This window comes from Drosophila gunungcola, chromosome 3R (genome assembly GCF_025200985.1).
Source record: "Drosophila gunungcola strain Sukarami chromosome 3R, Dgunungcola_SK_2, whole genome shotgun sequence".
NCBI classification, from domain to species: Eukaryota; Metazoa; Arthropoda; class Insecta; order Diptera; family Drosophilidae; genus Drosophila; species Drosophila gunungcola.
In genome coordinates, this window is record NC_069139.1 from 1,247,257 (window position 1) to 1,269,901 (window position 22,645).

The 22,645-nt window shown below is 45.1% G+C and overlaps 4 protein-coding genes across 6 annotated transcripts; 3 read left to right on the plus strand and 1 right to left on the minus strand.

The window, feature by feature from the left end:
- Window positions 1-347: 347 nt before the first annotated feature.
- Window positions 348-5,735, plus strand: LOC128252799 (protein polybromo-1). The gene is made up of 4 exons (XM_052980848.1): window positions 348-1,453; window positions 1,518-3,109; window positions 3,167-4,622; window positions 4,681-5,735. Exons 1-4 carry the CDS (start codon window positions 484-486, stop codon window positions 5,655-5,657), a joined length of 4,995 nt encoding a protein of 1,664 aa, XP_052836808.1. The 5' UTR covers window positions 348-483; the 3' UTR covers window positions 5,658-5,735.
- Window positions 5,736-6,711: 976 nt separating this feature from the next.
- LOC128252815 (uncharacterized) lies at window positions 6,712-9,050 on the plus strand. The gene is made up of 3 exons (XM_052980909.1): window positions 6,712-6,963; window positions 7,036-7,216; window positions 7,912-9,050. The coding sequence occupies exons 1-3, from the start codon at window positions 6,822-6,824 to the stop codon at window positions 8,555-8,557; spliced, it is 969 nt and encodes a 322-aa protein (XP_052836869.1). The 5' UTR covers window positions 6,712-6,821; the 3' UTR covers window positions 8,558-9,050.
- A 136-nt stretch (window positions 9,051-9,186) lies between these two features.
- On the minus strand, window positions 9,187-22,642 carry LOC128252808 (ETV5-related protein Ets96B). Of its 2 annotated transcripts, XM_052980899.1 has the most exons (8): window positions 22,587-22,642; window positions 22,036-22,513; window positions 15,897-16,362; window positions 15,069-15,251; window positions 13,699-13,819; window positions 13,495-13,541; window positions 10,724-11,450; window positions 9,187-10,007 (listed from the first exon to the last, which is right to left on the minus strand). In XM_052980899.1, exons 2-8 carry the CDS (start codon window positions 22,051-22,053, stop codon window positions 9,614-9,616), a joined length of 1,956 nt encoding a protein of 651 aa, XP_052836859.1. In that variant the 5' UTR covers window positions 22,054-22,513; window positions 22,587-22,642; the 3' UTR covers window positions 9,187-9,613. The 2 variants fall into 2 exon arrangements, with proteins under 2 accessions (XP_052836859.1, XP_052836858.1); XM_052980898.1 differs by lacking the exons at window positions 22,036-22,513; window positions 22,587-22,642 and having other exon boundaries at window positions 15,897-16,700.
- LOC128252811 (uncharacterized) lies at window positions 19,554-21,807 on the plus strand. 2 transcript variants are annotated; one of them, XM_052980903.1, is made up of 3 exons: window positions 19,588-19,605; window positions 20,095-20,356; window positions 20,414-21,807. In XM_052980903.1, the coding sequence occupies exons 2-3, from the start codon at window positions 20,287-20,289 to the stop codon at window positions 21,781-21,783; spliced, it is 1,440 nt and encodes a 479-aa protein (XP_052836863.1). In that variant the 5' UTR covers window positions 19,588-19,605; window positions 20,095-20,286; the 3' UTR covers window positions 21,784-21,807. The 2 variants fall into 2 exon arrangements, with proteins under 2 accessions (XP_052836862.1, XP_052836863.1); XM_052980902.1 differs by having other exon boundaries at window positions 19,554-20,356.
- Window positions 22,643-22,645: the final 3 nt, after the last annotated feature.

Consider the following 22,645-nt stretch of genomic DNA (forward strand, 5'->3'; position numbering starts at 1 on the left):
TAGGATAAATAAAAAACTAAAGTAAATATATCTTTTGGAAGTTTTCTTTTCTTATAAAACTAAAAACAAGTTAACTAATAATGATACAAAAAATATAACTAATTTTAATGGGAACAACATATCACAGGTATTTATTAAATGTTAAAAACAGTATTTTACATATCAAAATAGGAGCCACAATGCAATTTGTCGAATAAATATATAAAGAAATAAATTAGGAGTGCCACAATCGGATTCCGTATGTGATCAGTATTTTAAATTGTATATCCACCACTAGAAAGGGCGCTTTAATTCTATTTCGATAACTCACCACGAAAGTGACAAACTATCGGGAAACTTATCGCTCGCCTCCTATCGCACCTAGAGCCTCACCACTAGTTTTTCGCACATCTCTGGAACATTTTTGTGGCATTTTTTGTGTGTTGGCGTCTTATTGTCCAGTTTTTAGATTTTAATTGAAGCAAGGAGCACTGGGATAACACAATGCTGAGCCGCAAGCGTCGGGCGAGCAGCATCTCCAGCCGGCAAGACGAAGATCCGCTGCAGCTGGACGACTCGACGCCGGAGCAATCGCCGGTGCAGCAGCAGACGACGACGACGACACAATCGGCGCGAAAAAAGCGCCGCCTCGATCCCACGGAACTCTGCCAGCAGTTGTACGATTCCGTGAGGAATATCAAGAAGGAGGATGGCTCCATGCTGTGCGACACCTTCATTAGGGCCCCCAAGCGCCGCCAGGAGCCCTCCTACTACGACGTGGTGGTGAATCCCATCGATCTGCTCAAGGTGCAGCAGAAGCTGAAAACCGACTCCTACGACGACCTGGACGATCTGATGGCTGACCTGGAGCTGCTCATTGGCAATGCCAAGGCCTTCTACAAGCCGGACAGCTGCGAGCACCAGGACGCAGTCGCCCTGTGGCAGCACATCCAGGTGCAGAGGCAGCGCATCATGGAGGCCAACGGCCTGGCGACGGAGGAGGAGCCCCGTGCCAGACGCATTTCGCGGCAGGTGCGCCGGATGACCAGCAGCACGGAGCCGGGAGGCGGGGATTCGACAGCGGCGGATGACGAGTACAATCAGTACGAGGAGCTCTTTGCCTCCATTATGACCGCCTCTGATCCCGTAGGCGACCGGGCCATGCACCGCATGTTCCAGCTGCTGCCCTCGAAGAAGATCTATCCCGACTACTATGATGTGATCGAGCATCCCATTGACCTGCGCCTGATTGCCACCAAAATCCAGATGAACGCCTACTCGTCGCTGGTGGAGATGGAGCGGGATCTGCTGCAGATGACCAAAAACGCGTGCCTGTTCAACGAGCCCGGCTCGCAGATCTATAAGGACGCCAAGGCCCTGAAACGCATCTTTACGCAGAGGCGTATCGAGCTGGAGACGGGCAAGGGTAAGCTGGCCAAGCGGATCAAGAGCTTGTCCAGTGCGGCCATAGCTGGTGCGTATTACTACTTAAGACAACTTATATATATGTGTTATATACAATTCTAATACCTTTTCAGCACTAAAAGAGGAGGTGGACAGCTCGGACGACGAGGAGACGAGCAAAAAGGGAGAGGGTCCGATGTGGGCACTATTCGATCATCTGTACAATGCACCCGGAACATCCGAGCATCCTGGCGTGACCGGCCCACCGCTGGGAAACTCCCTGTGGAAGCTGCCAGTGCGTCGCTTTCATCCCGAGTACTTTGAGCTGATCAAGAGACCCATCTCCATGAGCCAGATCCACACGAAGCTGAAAAAGGGCGACTATGCCAATATCAGTGATCTCACAGCCGACTTGTATCTCATGCTGGATAACGCCAAGAAGGCGTTTCCCCCCTCACATCGCACGCACAAGGATGCGCTGAAAATGCTGAAGCTGATGAATGCCAAGTTGGTGGAGGAGTCGCTGGAGGAGACAAGCGATATGGACGAGGAGGACGCCGATGATATGGACACAGAGGTCTTTGCGACCAACTCGCAACCGGAGAGACGCAAGCCGGGCAGACCACGCGTCAACTCCAATTCCAACTCGAATGCCTCTCACACGCCAAACAACTCGAATTCGCCCAAATCCAATCGCATTGCCATCAATGCTGCGATTAAAAAGAAGATTCTAAGCATACAGAAATATCTGGTGGACTACTCGCTGGGCAACCGGCGGCCCATCGAAATGTTTATGGAGAAACCGCCGCGGAAGATTTACCCAGACTACTATGACATCATCCAGAATCCCATTGACATGAACACCATTGAGCACAACATCCGCACCGATCGCTATGCGGCCGTAGAGGACGTGGTGTCGGACTACCGACTAATGTTCTCCAACTGCCGGCAATACAATGAGGAGGGTTCCAACATCTACGAGGATGCCAACACTCTGGAACGAGCCCTCAACGAGAAGCTAAAGGAGTTTCCCGGCTTGGTAGAGGTCAAGAAGCCCCAGCAGAAGTACAGCAAGGTGGGCAGAAAGCTTAAGACCGCTCTCATAACAGAACGACTTTGGCAGTTTTACGAAACGGTGCGGGAGTACCAGGAGCCCAAGGGCAAGAGGCAGCTATCGCTGATCTTCACCAAGCTGCCGTCGAAGAACGAGTATCCGGACTACTATGACATCATAAAGGAACCCATAGATATGGAGCGCATTGCTCAGAAGCTGAAACAGGGTGCTTACGAGAGCTTAGACGACTTGGCTGCCGATTTCCTTCTAATGCTGGAGAATGCCTGCAAGTACAACGAGCCCGATTCGCAGATATACAAGGATGCGCTAGTGCTGCAGCAATTAACGCTTCAGCTGAAGCAACAACTTCGCACCGAGCGCGATTCCCTGCCGGATGTTCCCCTGGCCGTGCAGGAGCTTTTCCTCACGCTCTTCACCACGCTCTACAATCACCAGGACGAGGAGGGACGCTGCTACTCGGATTCCTTGGCCGAGTTGCCTGAATACGATGAGCTGGGCGAAGGCCCCAAAGTGCGCGGCATATCCCTAGATCTTGTGAAGCGCAGGCTGGACAAAGGAGCCTACAAGCGGTTGGACATCTACCAGGAGGATATATTCGCCTGTTTGGAGAGGGCTAGGAAATTGTCACGCACAGATTCGGATGTATTTCAGGTTGGTAACGAACTAGTAATTCAAAATCCATAAAAATATACTTAACTACTGTTACAGGACTCCATTGAGCTGCAGACCTACTTCATCCGCAAGCGGGACGAGCTTTGCAAGGACACGCTCAGCTCACCCGCCCTCACTTTCACCCTGGAGCGCCTTTTGGCCGATGTGGAGGTGAGTCGCCAGCAAAAGGCGCAGCAAGAGGAGCAGGACCAGGAGCAGGAAAAGGAAAAGGAAGAGTTCAACGCCGCCAAGGGGGAAAGCATGACAATAAACCAGCAGGTGTTCTCGCCCGGCGACTACGTATACGTACAGATGCCGGAAAACAAGATACCATCGATAGTGAGCATCGAGCGCCTGTGGACATCGCCCACCAATGAGAAGCTGATGCAGGCCTCAATCTTTGTGCGGCCACACGAAACGTACCATGTGACCACTCGCAAGTTCCTCGAAAAGGAGGTGTTCAAGAGCAGCCTCTCGCAGACCATCTCGATGGACAAGGTGCTGGGCATGTGCTATGTGATGAACATCAGGGACTACATCAAGATGCGCCCGGAAAGGCTGCCCGAGAAGGATGTGTTCGTGTGCGAGTCGCGGTACAACATCCAGGCTCGCTGTTTCAAGAAACTCAAGAGCTGGCCGCCGATTCGCGAAGGTAGTTCGGTGAAATTCGTTCCACGTGAGCAGCCGCTTGAGTTGAAGCGCGTGATGTCCGTGTTTAAAGAGCGCCTGGAGAAGCACAAGGGCGAACTCGAGGAGCTCAAGCTGCAAGAGACGCTTGTCGAGAAGGAGAAACCGAATGTCTCCTGTGATCCGCCCGCTAATGCTGAGCATAGCAGCACCTACTACCAGCAGTACAACACAGTCTGCAGTGGGGCCATTAAAACCGGGGACTTTGTGTACGTGGCCACCCAAACTGGGAAGCAATCGGTGGCCCAAGTACAGCAGATATGGGAGCAAAATGGAAAGTCCTACTTCAAGGGCCCCTGGCTGCTGCCGCCCAGCGAGACCCCGCTGCCCGGTCTGGGCAAGCAATTCTTTCGCCAGGAGCTGCTGCTGAGCACTGTCGAGGAGGTCAGTCCGGTGGTAGGCGTTGTGGGTCGCTGCGCCGTGCTGGAGTACTCTGAGTTTATTAGCTCCCGACCCACGGAGATTTCCGAGAGCGATGTCTACATCTGCGAGTCCGTCTACGATGAACTGAAGAAGGCTCTGCGCAAGTTGGCCACCGGAAATTTGCGCAAGTTCCAGCACAGTCCTGCCGTCACCGAGGACGAGATCTTCTACTTTAAGACCCCAATCAAGCCCTCCAAGGATGTGAAAAACGAGCTGAATGAGCTGGGCATGCTGGAGGACTCCATGGACGGGGATACGCCCTCGCTGAGCTCAGACATTGCGGCCATGTCCTCGCCGGCGCCTTCGGTGAACTCCACGCCACTGACCTCCAAAGTGAAGGCCACCAAATCCGCCAAAAAGTGCCTCACTGGCTATATACTCTATTCCAGTGAGGTTAGAAAGAGTATGTTTGCTTTCTTACACAACCTTCCCTAGCTAATTCACCTTTTTGCATATTCTAGGCATTTGCCAGAGCAATCCGGAAGCATCCTTTGGCGACATTTCCCGCATGGTGGGCACCGAGTGGAAGAATCTCCCCTCCAGCGTCAAACAGAGCTGGGAGGATCGGGCCAGCAGGCAGAACGAGGAGACGGCGGCCATGCGGCGCGAGTTTGACGACGCCCAGAACAGCGCCAGTCCCTCGCCGCAGGTGTCGCAGGATGGCCCCGGCCAGGTGCTCACCTTCGAGTGCCAGTGGGACAAGTGCGACTTTCAGTTCGAGGAGCTGGCCGACTGCACGGAGCACTGCATGTCCGATGCCACTGGGCACATTCAGCGCAATCCGCAGGCGGGCATGGAAATCGAGTACATCTGCCTGTGGCGCAACTGCCCACGGATTAAGAAGTCCACGCAGGCCTTTCCCAATGTGCTGCGCCTCACCAAGCATGTGCGCGAGGTTCATCTGAGTAAGTGCGGCAAGCCGGTGGCGGTGGCAGATCGCAGCAAGAACTTTGTGCCACGTCGCCAGAAGCACACTTCACTGGCCGCCACCACAGTGCCTATTCCGCCCAGCCTGGCGCAGTCCCCACGTGGTCCCAGCAATCTCGACGCCGTGCAGATGCAGCAGCAACAGCAGCAGCAGCAGAATGTGCATCAACAGATGCAGCCGCAAACGATAGTGCTGGGACCACCGCCGGAACCACTGTTCGTAACAGTGCCACCGCGCACCACTCGCGTTATCCACTCGGAGGCGTACATTAAGTACATTGAAAGCCTCCAGACCGGCAGCCACCTCAACGTGGCCACCTGTAACAACAGCTGGCGGCGGGCACTGACTCACGTCACCCCTGCCCAAGTAGTGGCCAAGGTGGGCACGCCCCTGCCCGAGCAATGGATCGGGCCCAATCTTCGCGACCAGGGCAACGTGGTGCAGGCTCTATGCCACCTGCGCAACTTCATGGTCGACGACGTACTCCAAATACGGCGCAGCTGCAACTAGCCATTAGTAATCCTCTACAGCCCAAAGCGTTTCGAGTTCCAATGTTAAAATACAAGAGAAATCAGAAATTAAATCAAATCTGTATTGATGGGCAGGGGTTTCGCTTTTGGTTTGGCAATCAATTATGTTAAGATCGATGGCCCAATTTAGATAGTTATGCGGTGACCGACTTTATAGCTTTATTCGAATGGTTAAGTTAAATCAAAAGTGTTTGTATTTTAATCTTATTCCTTTGCAGTTTACCTATCAAAAAGTTTTATCATTTGATAAATTTTGAAAGCAATAAAGGCTATCAAATAATTAAGTATTTTTTCAAGAGATTATGACAATTTAAAGCTTAAATTTACCAGAAATAAAAATAATTAGTATCATATTGACTGTTTTTAGTAGATTATGAATAGCGTTAATATCGGATATCTTTGAAACTATAGCAGTTATTAAAAATTGCTAACTGTATTTTTGACTTTTGAAATATTTAAAAGCTTGAATTCTTTAGAAATCTTTAAAACAATATTGGCCATTGTATAATTAAGTATTTTCCAAGGGAATGTACCCATTGAATGTTGCGTATACGCCCCTGTGTTTGCATATGTGACATGATTTATTGTCATTGAATGCCCAATTAAAACATAAGCGAGCATTTATTTGAAATATTTTTGGAATTAAAGCAGTTGCTAAAATATCTCTTTAGCATACTTCGGATTTTATAAATATTTCCTAGCTTTAGTTCGTAGGAGATATTGTAAGGTATCGTATAAATCCCCTTGAATGATGCGTGTACGCCCCTGTGTTCGCATATGTTCGCTATTGTTATCAGTTTGTCGTGGCGCTGACGTCATGGCAACGCTACTATTTCGTTTATTTTTCGTGGGTTTTGTTTTGCTCCTCAGGTACGACAACAAACCAGTTCCCGAGCATAGAGTCACCCAGTTATTTTGTGGTGCTTATCTAATTGGGTCTCCGCTGCTCAGCGGTGCTCAGTGCCTCTCAGTGGCGCTCTTTTTCGCCTTCCTCTATAATTAAATTCCCTATGTCATCGAGTTCGAAACTATCTGGCTATCCGAAATTCAGTCGTAGTCTGGCGCTCGCACATTGCTGACGCTATTTATTGAGCATTTGTTTATAATAAATAAATTATAGAGCACTAGCAACCAAGGAGCTACCATGTCGGAGGGCGAATCAAAGTTTGGCTTCAAGGATATGGAGAAGGCGCTGGAGACACTGAAGTTGCTGGAGGATCACGACATGCAGTATCGCAAGCTGACGGTGAGGGGATTGCTGGGCAGGGCCAAGAGGGTTCTAACAAGTAAGTGTTCCAGAGCCAAAGGTTCTTCTTCTTCTTCTTAGATTAATCCTTAATCCTCAAACCTGATCCTAGTGACCAAGGCGGAGGAGAAGCTGAAGAACATAAATGCAGCCATTGGAGTCTTCGAGAAATGGCTGGAGGAGAATGGCGGAGGGGCGTCGAGTAAGAATGCCAAGACCGACAGCGAGGACAAGGTGGAAACGGTCCCTGGACTGGGATTCAAGGACAAGGCTGCTGCGGAGGCCACTTTAAGGTAAGTCATCCAGATCATACATCCTTCCTTCGTTGTTGACATGCTAATGAGCCAGCCGGAGACCTTCAGAATAGGCAACCAGCGACGAAGTCAAATGATGTCATGGCACAGTTTTAGAGTGTCGAACTCGGAAGTCTCATTAAGTTGATAGAGCAAACACTACGCTCTTCCTATCCGCTGCTCTCTGTATTAGATGTGCATTAGGGTGGATCGATAATATTAGATCGCTAGTCTGAATCATTTTTTTGGGGGGCTATGAACTAAGCATTTCCTAATTTTACTTAGTACCTAATTATCACAGCATATATGGTATATATATATATGTATATATAGAAACATTTCATACGCTTTCAATAAAACACTCTTCTAAAAGTTTGAGTTTAAGTTAAGCAAACCTTTCTTTCTTTTTAAAATACAATATTTATAATTTTAACAACTGCCTATATGTAGAAATCTAATAGTTGCGTATATATTTTTAAAGACTTTCCTTGTTTTTTTGGTTCTAGACATTTTAACTTTACATATTCTGGTACTAGACTGTATACTAGATATATAGATATAGTGTGGTATTTTTTAGCATTGCTATTACTTATTGCCCAAAACACGGTCCACCCCAATGTTATCATATATATAACGGCACATTCCACAGTTTTCCTGTATCTAAAACACTCATATATATGCATCTCGCATTGCAGCGTTTTGGCGGAGCGCGATCCGGATTACCAGAGGTTGGCCATCAAGGGCTTGATTGGCAGCTCGAAGCGTGTGTTGTCCGGCACCAAGAACGAGGACAAGATCAAGGCCATCAAGGAGGGCGTCCAGGTGCTGGAGGATTTCCTCGAGAAGTTCGAGGCGGAGAACCGGATCAAGGAGAACCGTGCCTATTTGCCATTGGCCGTGGTCAGCAAGTTGACGGAGTCCAAGGAGGAGGAGGAGTTGGCCAGCGAGTTCCTGGAGGCCTATGCCGGCTCCAAGGCTAAGGGAAACTACAAGCATCTGCGCACCATGTTCCCCAAAAAGGATGAGGACAAGACTACCAGCTGGGATATCATACGCAATCGCCAGTTGGCCAAGTTGCTGGAACAGATCAAGACCGAGGAGGCCAAGCTCTTCGATCCGGAATCTGGAGCACCCACCGATCTCCACCTGCAGTTGATCCACTGGGCATATAGCCCGCAGCCGGACAAACTCAAGCAGTATATCGAAAAGATGGCCAAGAAGACACCGGAGAAACGCAAAAAGGAGGAGAGCCAGAGCAGCAGTGCCAACGATTCCAGTAGCTCTAGCCCAGATTCCGAGGAGGAGGATCAGCCCAAGAAGAAGAAGAAGAAGGAGGAATGAGCTGGAGTGAGCTGGAGTCAATTGAAACTACCGATGCCATTTGAAACGGTTCATACAGCCTGTTTTCGCTTTCCCACCCATCAAATTTTACTGTAAAGGAACTCGTTTAAATGAAATATTTTTTGAAAGAATTTTTACCGATTCCTAAACTGCCAAATTACGTAGGTTGCGAGAACGAAAACAGGTTTAATAGTTTATTTAAGTAACTCAACCTCAACGCAGACTACGATTAGTGGTGGACACAAATGGGGGTTTCTCTTATGTATCCCCTTCTATAAAGTATATACACAGATAATTGTATGTATACATAGGCGTGTAAGTATATGCTGTATGTTAATATCGTATAGTACCTTTCGTTTATGTCGTCTTAATGAGCCTATGCTTTGGAATCAATAATGTACGGTATTGTCGGGCAAACGACCTGCGGAGGAGCACGGAACTCGACATGTTTGGCAACTTTATACTGAGACATAAATAAAAAACTACAAAACCATCTTGTTCAGTTGCTCTAAAATTGGCTAAAATTCTTAACAAAATCAGTAAGTTCCTGAAGATTCACCATTTGAAGTGAATTTCGTGAGACTTAACACTTTTCAGAATTGTAAGGTTTGGCTAAAAGCTCAAGAAGTGAATTTCTGAAAATATGTCTGGTGACCCTGACACCAAAAAAAAAGGATGGTGACCCTGATTCTATTCTCAGCTTTGCAATAGGATTAACCATTTGAAGCGGATTTCGAAGGACCAAATTCTTTCAGTGTTAAGTATTTTATTCTGATATGAAGAGGATACTTTTTTGAAAAAGCTTTATTGTAATTTATTGTTAATGGTGACCCCGATTTACCGTACTATTAAATACACTTTATGCCCCTCCAAAGTACTGCCTACTTTTCCTCACTCAGCTCATCATAACGAAACCTACATTTCAAATTCGTGACCCCACGCACATACACACGCAACTAGATTACACAATGTACACGGGAAACGGCCACGCCCACTCGGCCGCATTCCCACGCTCCGCCCACATATGGATACACACACCATCACCCAACTTTATAGCTAATATTTATGCAATCCGGCGGTATCGTAATAATCCGACTTGGCCACGCGAGGGGATTGCGTTTGGGACTCGCCGGAAGTTGGAGGCGTCTTGGCCAGCGACAGTGTCAACTGGTGCTGGTCACCTTTGCCGGAGCCAGATCCGGATCCGGTGGTTAGATGACCGTAGGCCATGTTGAACAGGGCGTCCGGATCGCAGACAAATCGGTAGACGTAGCGCTCGCCGTTCACCTTCTGCATGATGCCCTTCTCGTAGTAGTAGCGCAGACTGCGGGACAACTTGTCGTAGTTCATCGCTGGGCGGTTCTTCTGGAGACCCCAACGTCGGGCCACTTCCTCCGGCTCGATCAGCTTGAACTCCATGCCACGACCCGTCCAGGCAATGCAGCTGGCACTGGAAGAGAATATTTAATTAGTGTAAAAACTCCTTTCCTTTTATTTAAAAAAATATTTGAAGATTTAAATATTTATAAAATTCTACAGTCTTTATCGTACCTAAATTAAGCCCATTCTGGAACGAACAACTGGTGGATTTTTAAGTCTCTTGTTTTTGTTTATTTGGTGACCCCTATCTTAGAACTAAAACTAACTTGGAATTATTCAAAGTAGGTACTACTTATATTTAAATTTAATTAATAGAGAATACTAAAGTACCCTAGGAAGAAAACAAATGCTTTTCTAGTTTAAAGGGTTGGAACCACAGATGAAGTTTGGTGACCCCGAGTTGCCTAAAGTCCTAGTGATATTTTATAAATTTATACTCGTCGAAAACAGAACTCTGGTACCCTAGATAAAAACAAATGTTTTTCTTTTTTCTGGTTGTTTTAAATCACATATAAAATTGATGACCCCTTAACTAAGAGAGATACTGAAAGTACGAATAATACTTACTTCCTAATAATCTGATTGATAATGAATTCAAAAGTATCCTAAGTAAAATCAAATGTTTTCCTTAGGGTTTTGAATGAAAGGTACAAATTGGTGACCCCGATCTTCAAGAGATAGTTAAGGTAATGCTGATACGAGCTGTAACACTAAATTTAACCACTAACCATACAACATGTTGTAAAAAAAATTATATTGAATTGAAATGGTGCCAAAGAGACTCACCTGGTGGTGGGTTCGTCCAGGAGGGCCACCAGGAACTGCCAGAGCTGCAGTGAGCCCCTCCGCTGGCTGATCGACTGGCCGCTGCTCGAGGTGGAGATGCCATTGCTGGCGTAGAACTGATCCAGACGCAGTTCCGCATCGCTGGAGGTGGTGGAGTCCACCACACTGGGTCGCAGGGCAGAGGGATAGGTGGACGAGATGGTGGCGTTGTAGGGACCAGTGTCGTACTTCAGGTCTGCTTCCGCCGCCGCCAAGGAGGTGGGCGATAGATCCCGGTAGACAGACTGCGACTGCGTATGCTGCTGGTGGGCGGCGTAGTGGGAGGGCGTGGCATATACCGCCGAACTGGATATGACCGCAGTGTGACTAAACTTGAAGGCGGAGGCGGCGTGGAGGGGTGTCAAGTGGTGCTCCACTTGCTGGTTGTGGTGACCATGGTGATGATGATGGTGCTGCGGATGCAGTGCAGCAGCAGCATGTTGCAGTTGCTGCTGGTGATGTTGCTGCTGCTGCTGCTGTTGTTGCTGATGTTGCTGCTGCTGTTGCTGCTGGTGCTGTTGCTGTTGCTGTTGCTGCTGCTGATGTTGCTGCTGCTGGGCTGCCGTTGTCGTGGAGTCCGCATCCTCGATCTTCGTGTGGTGCTGAAAGTGCTGGCCGGAGGAAACGTCGCTACAGTAGACCGCTGCGGCTGCAGCGGCGGCGGCGGCAGCAGCAGCAGCTGCCGTTTCTGCAAAAACAAAAAAAAAAGGATTTGGAAAAGGAGTTCAGCAGGAGTCGAGCGAAAGCCGCTTTTATGCACGTTTGGTCAATGTCCCGGCATCCCGGCATCGAAAGAAGGGGCGCTAATTACTTGGGAATTTTAAATACCCTTACTCAGGGTGGGCTTAATGCTATTGGCAAATGAAATAAGATTGCAGGGGTGTCTAACAGAAATTATGAGAGCTATTCATGTTTTCAAGTAGGTATTGTTCTTGTTCGATTTTAAATATTATATTACAGTTCCAATAATTTCAAAACAAAAGTTGATTATCAAATTAAAAAAGACAAGCTTTGAAATGTTAATACATAACTTAACATCTCGTCAAATTTACTGAATGTAATTAGTGAAAAATTTTTACATGACATTAATTTGTGCAACGTTTTATATATCAATACACCTTTGACTGAATTTGTAGATATGTCTGTCTTCCTAAAATCACAAGGGACCATTTAAAATATAGTTATAGTAAATAGCCCATATACTGTATGTATTTTTTGAAATGTTTTATAAAAATTGTTTGTTTTTGCTATATTTTATATATTAAAGAAAATGTAATTGCTTTTTTAAAAAAATCGAGCCTGGCCATTTTATTAAGATTGTATATTTACACAAAATATAATTATATCAGTGTACTTATTAAAGGGAATACAACCTTCTGTATTGCCCTAAAAAACACCTTTACATTGTTTTGCCTTGTTTGTGTGGCTCTTGCCTTTCCTAAATGGCCAGGGTATTTAGCAGCAATTAATTATTTAAGCAACCCACTCCCGTCAGTCGCTGCAAAATGCTCAATATGCTGCAATTTTACGGGGGCGAACACACCCCATCCGCCAAAGCACTCGAGTTTGCCCTTTTCATTAGGTAGCTACTCTACAACTCCCGGCTCTGCCTCACTCCCCATTCACCCCTCATTCACCCCTCATCGCGACTCGACCCTGGGCGCATTAAAAATTCAGGAGATACCATTGCATAATCCATGAGCAAGTGTCGACAAGTAAAAACATCATTGCCGATAACAACAAACGAGCTGGTACTGCTGACGGAAAACGAAGACCTGTTGGCCCTGCCGCCCAAGGGCGTGGGTATTAATGGGTGTGCCGGTGCACTACACTTCTAAAAAATTTGTTTTTTCATTAGTAAGTGTGTCATTTTTATCGGTGCCTTTTAATTAAGATACAAAAATAAGTAAGAGATTATCTTCAGTAGTTTTTACAACATACATACATATATTAAATTCATTAATAGTTTTACTTCAAAAAAATATACAATTTTGAATTTTATGGTTTAGTGGTTTAGTTTTAAGATAATTAAAAACAAGATAAAGAAGTTTCAAATTATAACAGGCATGGAACTATTTAGTTCTTCCTATATTTATTTATAGTGTTTTTTAAATTTAGTTTTAACTTTTATTCAGACACCATTTATTAGTTTTTATTTGTTTTACCAAGTCTTGTGATTTAAGTTTTTAAAATTTGTGTTTGGTCTAATTCTATTGATATGTCTATTTCTATGAAAGAATTAAAGTAATACAATTTTTTTTTTGTTTCGAATTCCAAATAAATCAAAAATTTTCTGAGTGTAGCGGGTGCTTTGATGGGGAGTTTGAGTTGGCGGTGGGTGGATGGGTGGGTGTAACTAACACAGACCACTCAACGGCGGTACCGTGATTGAGTTGCTTGTTTGATGGGCGGCGGATTTCGCCCACGACCACGCCCACCGGAGGCCAACTATGTATTTGAGCCCCTCGCAATTGAATTGCACGCTTGTGCTTGTGCCGCCGCCAATTGGATTAGCGGTTACTAACACCGGCGATATTGTTATTGTAAATTATGCGCGCGATTTCTTGCATTTTATTTGAAAAAATATACGGGAGCAGAAGCTACTAAGTAAATTGAGTTACCCACTGATAGGTATGCGTATCGCGCCCAATAATTTGAATAAATGATGAACGCAACGCGCACGGCCTTAATCATTTTCTTTTCATTTTTCAATCTTAGGCAAGTGAACTCACCTTCGTCGCTCTTTTTCAGAATGCCCCCGGGTGGCGATGATGGAAACCTGGACGGAGATGAAGCATAGAGCATAAATCACAATAATATATATATATATATAGAATCTAACTCGAGGAGCAGGCGACTCCGCTGATTGACTTAAAGTTGACTTGTCTTGTCAGCGTGAACTTCAATCCCCGGATTTCTTCTTCTCTTAAGCTTACCTGTAGCAGTACGGGTGCGGATGCGAATGCGGATGCGAATGCGGATGCGAGTGTGGGTGCGTCACAGCGGGTATGTCAAAGAAAGTGGATGTTCTTTCATGGCGCACGCCTTTGACGTTCACTGTGAGATGTAAAAAAAAGAAAAAGTCCAGGTTACTTTTTTGACTCATAAAACTAGGGAGAGAAAACATCTCGTTAGACCACCGAGGTGGCCTCGACTTTTGTTAGATAATATACTTTATATTAACGCTCGCACCGGGATGCCTTTGAGGCCACAAATCGAGCTTGTCACATGCACTTGACTTGGCCATAATCGAATGCCAGCCGAAAATTCATGACTAGATAACTAAGAGTGGAATAAGGACTGTGGACGGGAGATTAAAGAGTGCTTAACTTAAGTTGCTGCAAATGTTAAATAAGTTGCCGAAATGTTTGATTACAAGAAAACCTCCTACTTTTCACGGTACACATAAATTTAATTTATTTGTAATTTATCTTGCTTAAATAATGGCCAATATATGTAAATATATAGCAGCCCCTTTCAAAATATATTAAATCAATTATAATTGCATTTTTTTTTAATTGTCTTTTTCCTATTTTTTATCAAATCAAATGAATATAAATTATTATTCTAACTTTATTCATTTGCTGAGGCTTCTCCTTAAAATCTCATATGTTTTCTTACTAAATTGACAGAAAATTATTGTGCCCATCATAAGCATAATTATATTACCTCATACTCATTCTCATACTCATGTTAAGTAATTTGTAATTTAGTTTGCTAAAGTAATGACCATTATATCAAAGCCTGTCAAAATAACTTAAGAAAATTAGGTTTGATTTTGGCAAATGGTGATGGAAACTATATTGCCTTTTTCTTATAATTTCATTAAATACTTTAAATTCTCCTTAAATCTAAGCCAACAGCTTGTACTTTGGAAAAGAGAATCAAAATCATATTTAAACGATTAACTTTCGACTTCAGCTAAGTTATCCCAGCGCTGCCATGTATTTATCTTACTTGGTTCTCGGCACGCGCCAAGTTCAGTCGTGTTGTCTTAATAAAAAAGTTAAAAAAAACAATCTAAGCTGAAACAAAGCCTTCGGGGCAGCGAAGGGCAACCGAAATCCAAAATCCCAAGCCCACTCCCAGGGAACCAGAACCATTTCATAGCCCACCCACCCACTTCCACTCACTCCTCCCAACTCATAATGGAAAATTAATAAACAAGCGAACGTGTAAATAGCAAAGGCAAACAGAAAGTGGATACAGAGTGGGTTGGAGTGGGTGGCGGATCAGGAAAGGAAGGGGGAGCAGGAGCAGACTGCATCCGGAATTGACAGTGGACGTGGACGAGGAGGACGCTTACCATTGTACCTTGCGTTCAAGTAACCCTCGGTGGAAGTGTCCAGTCCGAACTTCCCAATCGCCGGCGTGGGCGTGGGCGTGAGTGTGGGCGTGGCATACATGACCAGCTCGTCGGCCAACTGCTGGTGATGATGATGGTGGTGGTGATGGTGGTGGGCATACCATGAGGACTCCCGCGTAAGATCTGCACAGAGAGAGCGTCCAAAAAGGCATTAGGGATAGTATGATGATGAATGGTTGGTAATCGGTTTACTAATAAATGAACGTCAACAACTCGAATTCCCTTTTAAAATGATTTAAAAAGAAGTCAAAAAGATTGCAATTAATAAAAGATTATCATATTTCGCAAACAAAATATACTATTGCATAGTTTTCAGGAACGTAAAAATATTTTTATTAATAAGAATCTATGTTTTATATAATAGAAACTTAATTTCAAATTGATCACCCTTGCAGAAAAACTTAGTACATATCTGTGCTCATCAAACATACTTTATTTAAAAAAAAATCATTAAAAAATACAGACTCTGAGTTAGTTAATAAATCCTTAGAAAATATAAGCCAATCAATGTAAAATGAAAATGTTTGATTTTAACCATACCTTTCTTTTCATATTTATTTTGGCTCAGTAAAAGATAGAGCTATACTTTTTGACACCAATAGAATATAATGGAAATGAAATATTTGTGCATACGGCTTTTTAGTTGGGTAAAAGATATTTGTTATTACTTAGAACGGATTTAAAATAAGCAAAACTTTATTAACCCCAGTAGAATATAAGTGGAATTGTAATATTTCTGGATAAACCGCATAGATGACCCATACAGACCGTTGCAGAGAGAGGCACTTGCTCCGCCGGAGCTGGATCCCGATCCCGATGCGGAGGAGGCGTTCATCAGGGCGACGGAAGCGGGCGATGAGGAAGCCGCTCCGCCCAAGGTCAGGCAGCAAGGAGGTGGAGGTGGGGGCGGAACCGGCGACGTCTTCTGCCCCACGCAGATGGCCTCCAGGAGGAGGCCCTGCCCACCAGACGAGGAGTCACTGAGGGAGTCACTGGCGTGGCACTTCTTGCGCTCCGGCTCCAGGCCATCGCTGCAGCTGGAGGACGCGGAAATGGCCTTGGCCACCGCCGGCAGCGTGGAACTCACACAGGAAACCACCGAATCCGTGGTTATGGTGGATGTGCCTGGCAGCGCCCCATGGTAGAGCCCCAAGTGGGCGTGGTGGTGGTGGTGGAGGTGGTGGTCCAGGTGCTGCAGCTGCTCCAGATGCGTCTTGGCCTCGCCGTAGTCGCTCTGCGGAATAAGGAAATGAGCCAAGGCGCGGCAGGAAATTGTCATGAGTCTGGTTGATTTGGGGGATTTCTTTCGTCTAGGCCGAAATTAGTTGTCAATTTGCCATCTTTTCGGGGGTTATTTAAGGGCTTTAAGTCGGACAGCCGCACAGCCGCACAGCCGCTCAGCCACACTTTAAAGCCACCTGCTGGGTGACTTGGCCCACCACCCGCTGCTAACAGGTTGCAAGAACACAGAGACAATGGAATGGCCAACTCGTCATCGTCACATTGACATAGTCAAGTGGAAGTTGTGGCAATTAGTTTAACAGCTTCTTTTGCTTTTGCTTTTGCTGTTGCTTTGGCCGGGTGTCAATTGGCCGGGTTCTCTGTGCTTCTTGGCCATTAAGTAATGAGCCATTGTCGAGTGGACACCATACTGTACGACTGTACGATACGAGTATGTGCTTGTAGCATGGGATAGGGTATAGATACCTATGCCAACTCCAACTGCGGTTTATTGACACTTGCCCATTTAATGAGCCCTGTGCCGGGGCTAACCTTTGTCTATGCTCGCACTCTCGCTCTCTCCGGGCCATCACATATAGTATGCCATATATTGCATATCACCCTGCACGTGGAACTCATTAAAGCCGGCAGGGATTTCACTTTTTTTCTGGGGGGAAAACTCGTTGACACTATAGCCCTTGGTATAAGATGTGTTCAGGTGGTTCCTAGTGCTTGCTTAAGATATTAAATACACAGTTTATGAATAAACAACTAGATAAAGAAAAGAGTTAGAGAGAGATATAGTTGTTTGAATCTGCAAGCCACGTAATGTGCCATTGAAAATGTTTCTTCTAGTGCTGTTAATCAAACATTGTATAAGGAACCAGTAATAGTTACTGACATGATACTTGTGCCATAATTATAAGACAATCTTGCAGTACTAAAAAATATGTAAATAAAATTGAAATTGAAATAGTCTAACATTAAAATATAACAAATAATTTGTATTAAATTTTTAAAATAAAAACGAGCCTTATCTGAAAATTCACTCAATTATTAATCTATTAAACTGATACAAACTTTTGTTTAAATACCTAAAGATCTTAAGAAATAATAGAATTTAAATTTCAAATAATCTGTTCAATGCAGGGCAAGATAAACAGTTTTTACTTTAAATATCTAATATCAACTTAACGGCAATCCAACAGACAACGACAATAGTACTGTTCCCGTTCGAACGTATCTGGAACGTTGAATTAATGCCATTGTTTGCTTTCGGAACCCACTTTATGGAGCCTCCATTTCAAAGTGCATCCAGTACTGCCCTCATTTTGGGTCCCTTGCTTGACATTTGGAACTGGAGCAGCAAACGAGGCGATGCAGTGCCATGTGGATGCGGATGTGCTCCAAAGCATTCAAGAACCATTGTAGTTACCCTTAATTATGTGCCCGTAATCGCTGATGGTTCGGTTCGGCTCTATCGGCAGTGTGCCTCCAAACTTCGAGTTGCTGGAACAACAAAACCTTAGATGGAAACGCAGAAAGCGGCACCGTACCTTCACCTTCCCCCATTTTCTTTTTCGCCCAGAAGAATCGCAGAATGCTCGACTTTCTCCCCTCCAAAATCGGTTGTTATGTAAAATCTTCGTCGTATAACATTCAACTGGTACTCTCGGGCAAAACTCAACTATATCATATTTGGCAATCCATAACGGATTCCTCTTCCGCTTTTTGCTCCCGCAAATTTCGTGATAAATTGCAAAATATGTCGCCGAGTTGCGTTTGCTAAGTGCAAGCAAACAATTTGTCAAATCAAATTACGGCAATTATTTAGTGTAACAGTGTAACTGTCATGTGCAAGCGGCTAAAAACGACAAGAGACAGCCAGCATAGCGATATCACCTGGTACACGTGCGCAGGTGCAGCAGGGAACTACTTTTTGGGTGGGCTACATAGGCTAGGCAATACTCTTTATCACTAGAAAGTGTCTATTGGTCATTTAAATAGCCTACTTAAGAAAAATTAAATATTAAAATAATATAATATTTAAGTGTTTCGTTTTCTAAAAATCGAAAAGTGCTTGAAAATATATTTTAAAAATTATAAAGGAGGCACTTTAAATTATTTTATTTTGAATGTGTTTTGTTCAAATAAATATTAAACCGAAGTGCATACATAATATATTAAGTTGAATTAATACTACATTTATTTATGTTTAGAGAGGAAAAGCATCATTTTCTTTGAATTAAATTTTTGTTCTTATCTTGAGTAATTTGTAAGTCTAAATCGCATTACTCGATATTTTCGAAACGTAAAAACCATACAGTATATTGTAAGCCCTTTGGGCCGGCCCATTAAGCCCTAATTTGTATGCCCAATTGGTGCCAATTACAAGTGCAATTGGGAAAACAAACTGTGGCGGTGAATGACTGACTCATCCGACGGATTGATCAACTTTGAACTCTGGCAAACAATGCGAGGGATTACGACGCATGCGCGCCCGCAACTGACATTACGAAACTTTTCTCGAGTTTACTTTTTGGAGCTGCGAGTGTGTATGTTATACAGCTGAGGTCAAAATAATAGTAGTTCTTTAGCTTATGTAAAAGGCAATTGAAAATTGGTAAAAATAAATGTTTTGTGTTTTTGTAGAAACTTATATTATACTATTGAACTAAATGGAAAGAAGCATAAAAATGCGCATTTCAAAGAAGGAATATATAAATATAAAGTGTAATAAAAATGTTTTTGAAATTTTGTATTTTAAAAATAGTCAGTTAGTTAACAACAAAAATTGTTTTCATATGCAATGCCGCAACTGTATATACTGATCTACTTTGCAGCAGCCCAAAAAAGGGGGTTGTTGGGAGGTGAGACCCATGAGGCCTGCAGAAGACAATGCTTTTCTTTTTTCAAATTGTCTTGTCTTTTGTTTTTTGCCTCCACGACGAGGTGCGTGGTGTTTCTTGGCTTGGCTTGGCTTGGCTGATTCGGACTCCCAATCTGTCTCTTTTTCTGGCTCCGTCGTGGAAAACACTTTCACTGCACTGCCACATGATGAGGCAGTGACACGGTCGTCACCATCACCATCACGATGGCTTCTCTTCTCTTCCACATTTTCTTGGCTTGTGGGTGCTGTTTTTGGTTGTTTTTGGTTATTTCTGGTTGTTTATGGTGGCAATGGAAGCGCGACCAAGCCAGTTTCTCGCTCCGCTTGGGCCTCGCATTTTCGGTTCAGCTACGGGCGAGTTCGGAGGTGCCTACTAGGTGTCTAGCTTAAGGATACTTCTTCAAAAATATCACCTAAAAACTGATTGAAGACAGCGGATTAGTGTCTTAGCCTGCAGTTTTCGGCAAAAAAGATTGCGAGAAGAAAGTGCTTAACAAATCATTAGAAATTCAATTGTTAAAAAATATTCCCTTGCAATCTTAAAGATAAAAACTTACAATAGGATTGCAAAAACTAACATAAAAAAATGCACGTGTCTTCAGATTTTGGAGAAAGTGTTTTCCTGACACTGCAAGAATTTCAAAGATAAATTGGAGAAAAAGGTTTTGTTAGAAGACTTATAGGTTGTTCACATAACTGCAGTCTAATAAAAGAAAAACAACCAATCTAACTTATTGAAAAATCAAGGACTCAAAAAGTTCCAAGTGGTTAAAGGTTCAGAATAAGATTTATTACAAGATTGTTTGAAAACTGGAGAAGAATTCTCTGAAGAAATAAGCACATTTTCTATTATAGACAAAGTATTCCACTACCACCCTTATAACTTCTCTTACTTGGAAGTCTGAACTCTACGAAAAGAATCATCTGTGAATATCTCTGTAAAACTATACACCTATATATTGTATCGGAGTTTTTGTCTTACGGACTGGAGAAAGTGTACTTAGAGAATTTCTTGTGAAAACCACTTTTCATGTTGGCTAAACTACAATGTCGGGATATGTGAGCCGGGATTTGCATTGGCTGCACTTTCTGCTGTCCATGTGGGCTGTGCTGCAGGGTAAGTGACCGCCGCCGTATCATGGCCAACCCTGTAACCCAATCCCTGTTCATTCAGTGACCCTCTGCCAGCCGTATCAGTTGCCGCTGCAACGCTGCTCCAACCGCCTGGAGAATGCCCTGGAGCACATGCGACGCCGCAGTGTCCAGACCAAGAGCTCCTCCTCCTCCTCCTCCTCCTCCTCCGGACGAGCCATGTGGGAGCCACCGCCGCAGAGTCCCTACCAGTTGTACCACAGTTTCTATGGCCAGCACAGCGACCCGGAGGAGGACTTCTACAATGTGGGCGGTGGTGGTGGCTACCACACAGGGCGTAGTTACCATGCCAAGTTGCTGCACAAAAATGGGCAGGCCTATCCATTTGCCGACGCCAGTAATAGTGGTGGAGGAGCCCTGGAACTGGAGGATCTGCTGGCTGTCAACCAGGAGCAACAGCAGCACAGGCAGCCCCACAAACTGGGGGCCATTTCCCGGGTGGATGTGGAAGATCTCAAGGTGCGAGTGCCGCCGGCAAAGTCGGCCAGTCGCTGGGTGGAGATCGACAAGTGCAAGTTCAGCACGGAGAACTCCACACTGGACACCAGGCTGATCTTTCCGGACCTCACTCTCAGCGGAAAGGTGGTGATGCAGCCGATGGGCGGCAAATGCCACATGATTCTGAGACTACGACACGCGGGCATTGAGTTTCGCACTATTCCCCTGGGCTACGATTTTGGTTCCTCGACCTATGAGCAATCCCGCAGATTGGGAGCCGCCTCGGTGCGCACGGATTCGCACTTCGCAGAGCCCGGTTTTATATCCGTGTTTGCCCATGGCTGCCAGGGACCCACTGGAATACGCCTGCGTCAGAGCTCCAAGCGGAGATTTGGCACCGGCACTCCGGATGTGGAGCTGGGTGAGCCGCATATGATATTGGGCAGCAAAAGAGCCCAGAGATGGGGCAAGTATCACAATCAGGAGGGCTATGACATCCGTCTGGGGCAGAAGAGTCCGCAGCGGGATATGGATCCTGGGCTCGAGCTGGGCGGCGATAGCCACGCCCAGGATTCGGCTGAGTTCATCGATGTCCATGGCGACAACTTCTACCGGCGGCAGTTTAGCAAAAAGAGGAGACGCCGCCGGCGGCGTTTTGCCCGGGAAGACTTCCAGGACCAGATGAACTTCAGCGAGGATGTGCTGCACTTCGAGGATGAGCAACTGCAGCAGCTGGTGGAGCCGGATGCCCGTGCCTTTGCGGATATCTTTGGCGGATCGAGTCCCAGCGGAGACCGCGAGGAGCTGGTGGGCGAGGCCATGTCCCACGAGCTGGAGAAGCTGTTCTCCATGGGAGTGCGGGGTCTGCTGACCACCTACATGCAGCGGGCTCTCCAGCCGGCCATCAAGGAGACCCTGATGGAGAACATGGGCTATACCTTGAGTTATGGCTAATAAGGCACTCCTAGTTTTTAAAACCCCCTCTATTTATATCGGATGCTGCAGAAATAAAAGCTTTAAGCGATTCTTACCAATTTGGCTGTATTTGTAGAATTTTCTCTTTTATGAGAAAGGAGACCCTGATGCAGAACATGGGTTTAACCTAAAGTTAAGGTCTATACCTTTTAAGGTTTCCTAGTCTTTCAAATCCCCTCTATTTGTGTCTGATGCTGCCGAAATAAAAGCCAATCTTTCAGCGAATCTTACCAATTTGGCTGTATCCATGGATCGATGGCGAGTTGAACTTGTTGGATTTTCACTAATTGGATTTCACTTGGCTGCTGCAGGACATCAATAGTCCTGAATTATTCAGCGCTCGATGGCTTTCACTTGTCGCTGATCGTTCCGTGCATTCCCGTGTTAGCCGTGTGCAGTATTAAGGGTTTCGAGTTTCCGTGGTGACTGATTAAGGGAAACCTGGTCTGAATTCCGCAGGAGTCAACATCTAGGGGTTGCAGTTTTCGGATGCTGGGCAGGATTTACTGCGCAGGAGCGTCACGCCCCCTCTTGCTAGTGATTGGTTGGCTGCGGTGAAAGGGAAAGGACCAATGGGTGGTCTGCGTGGGCGGTAATTAAATGGAAATGTCAAAAGTCAATCAATTTGACAAACGTTTGCCCAACATCTAAATTTGAAATAGGGGTTACAGCTGGCCAAAACTGTTTCAAAGAATTTAGCAAAAAGAAGCTGAAAAGATTAAAATAAAAAATTGAAGAAACATTTTAAATTTGTTTCTTAAAATAACTTTAAATTTATTTACCAATTAGCCAGATGTTCTGATTGGAAACATTTGATGGGTTGGTTTTAGTCCGAACTATA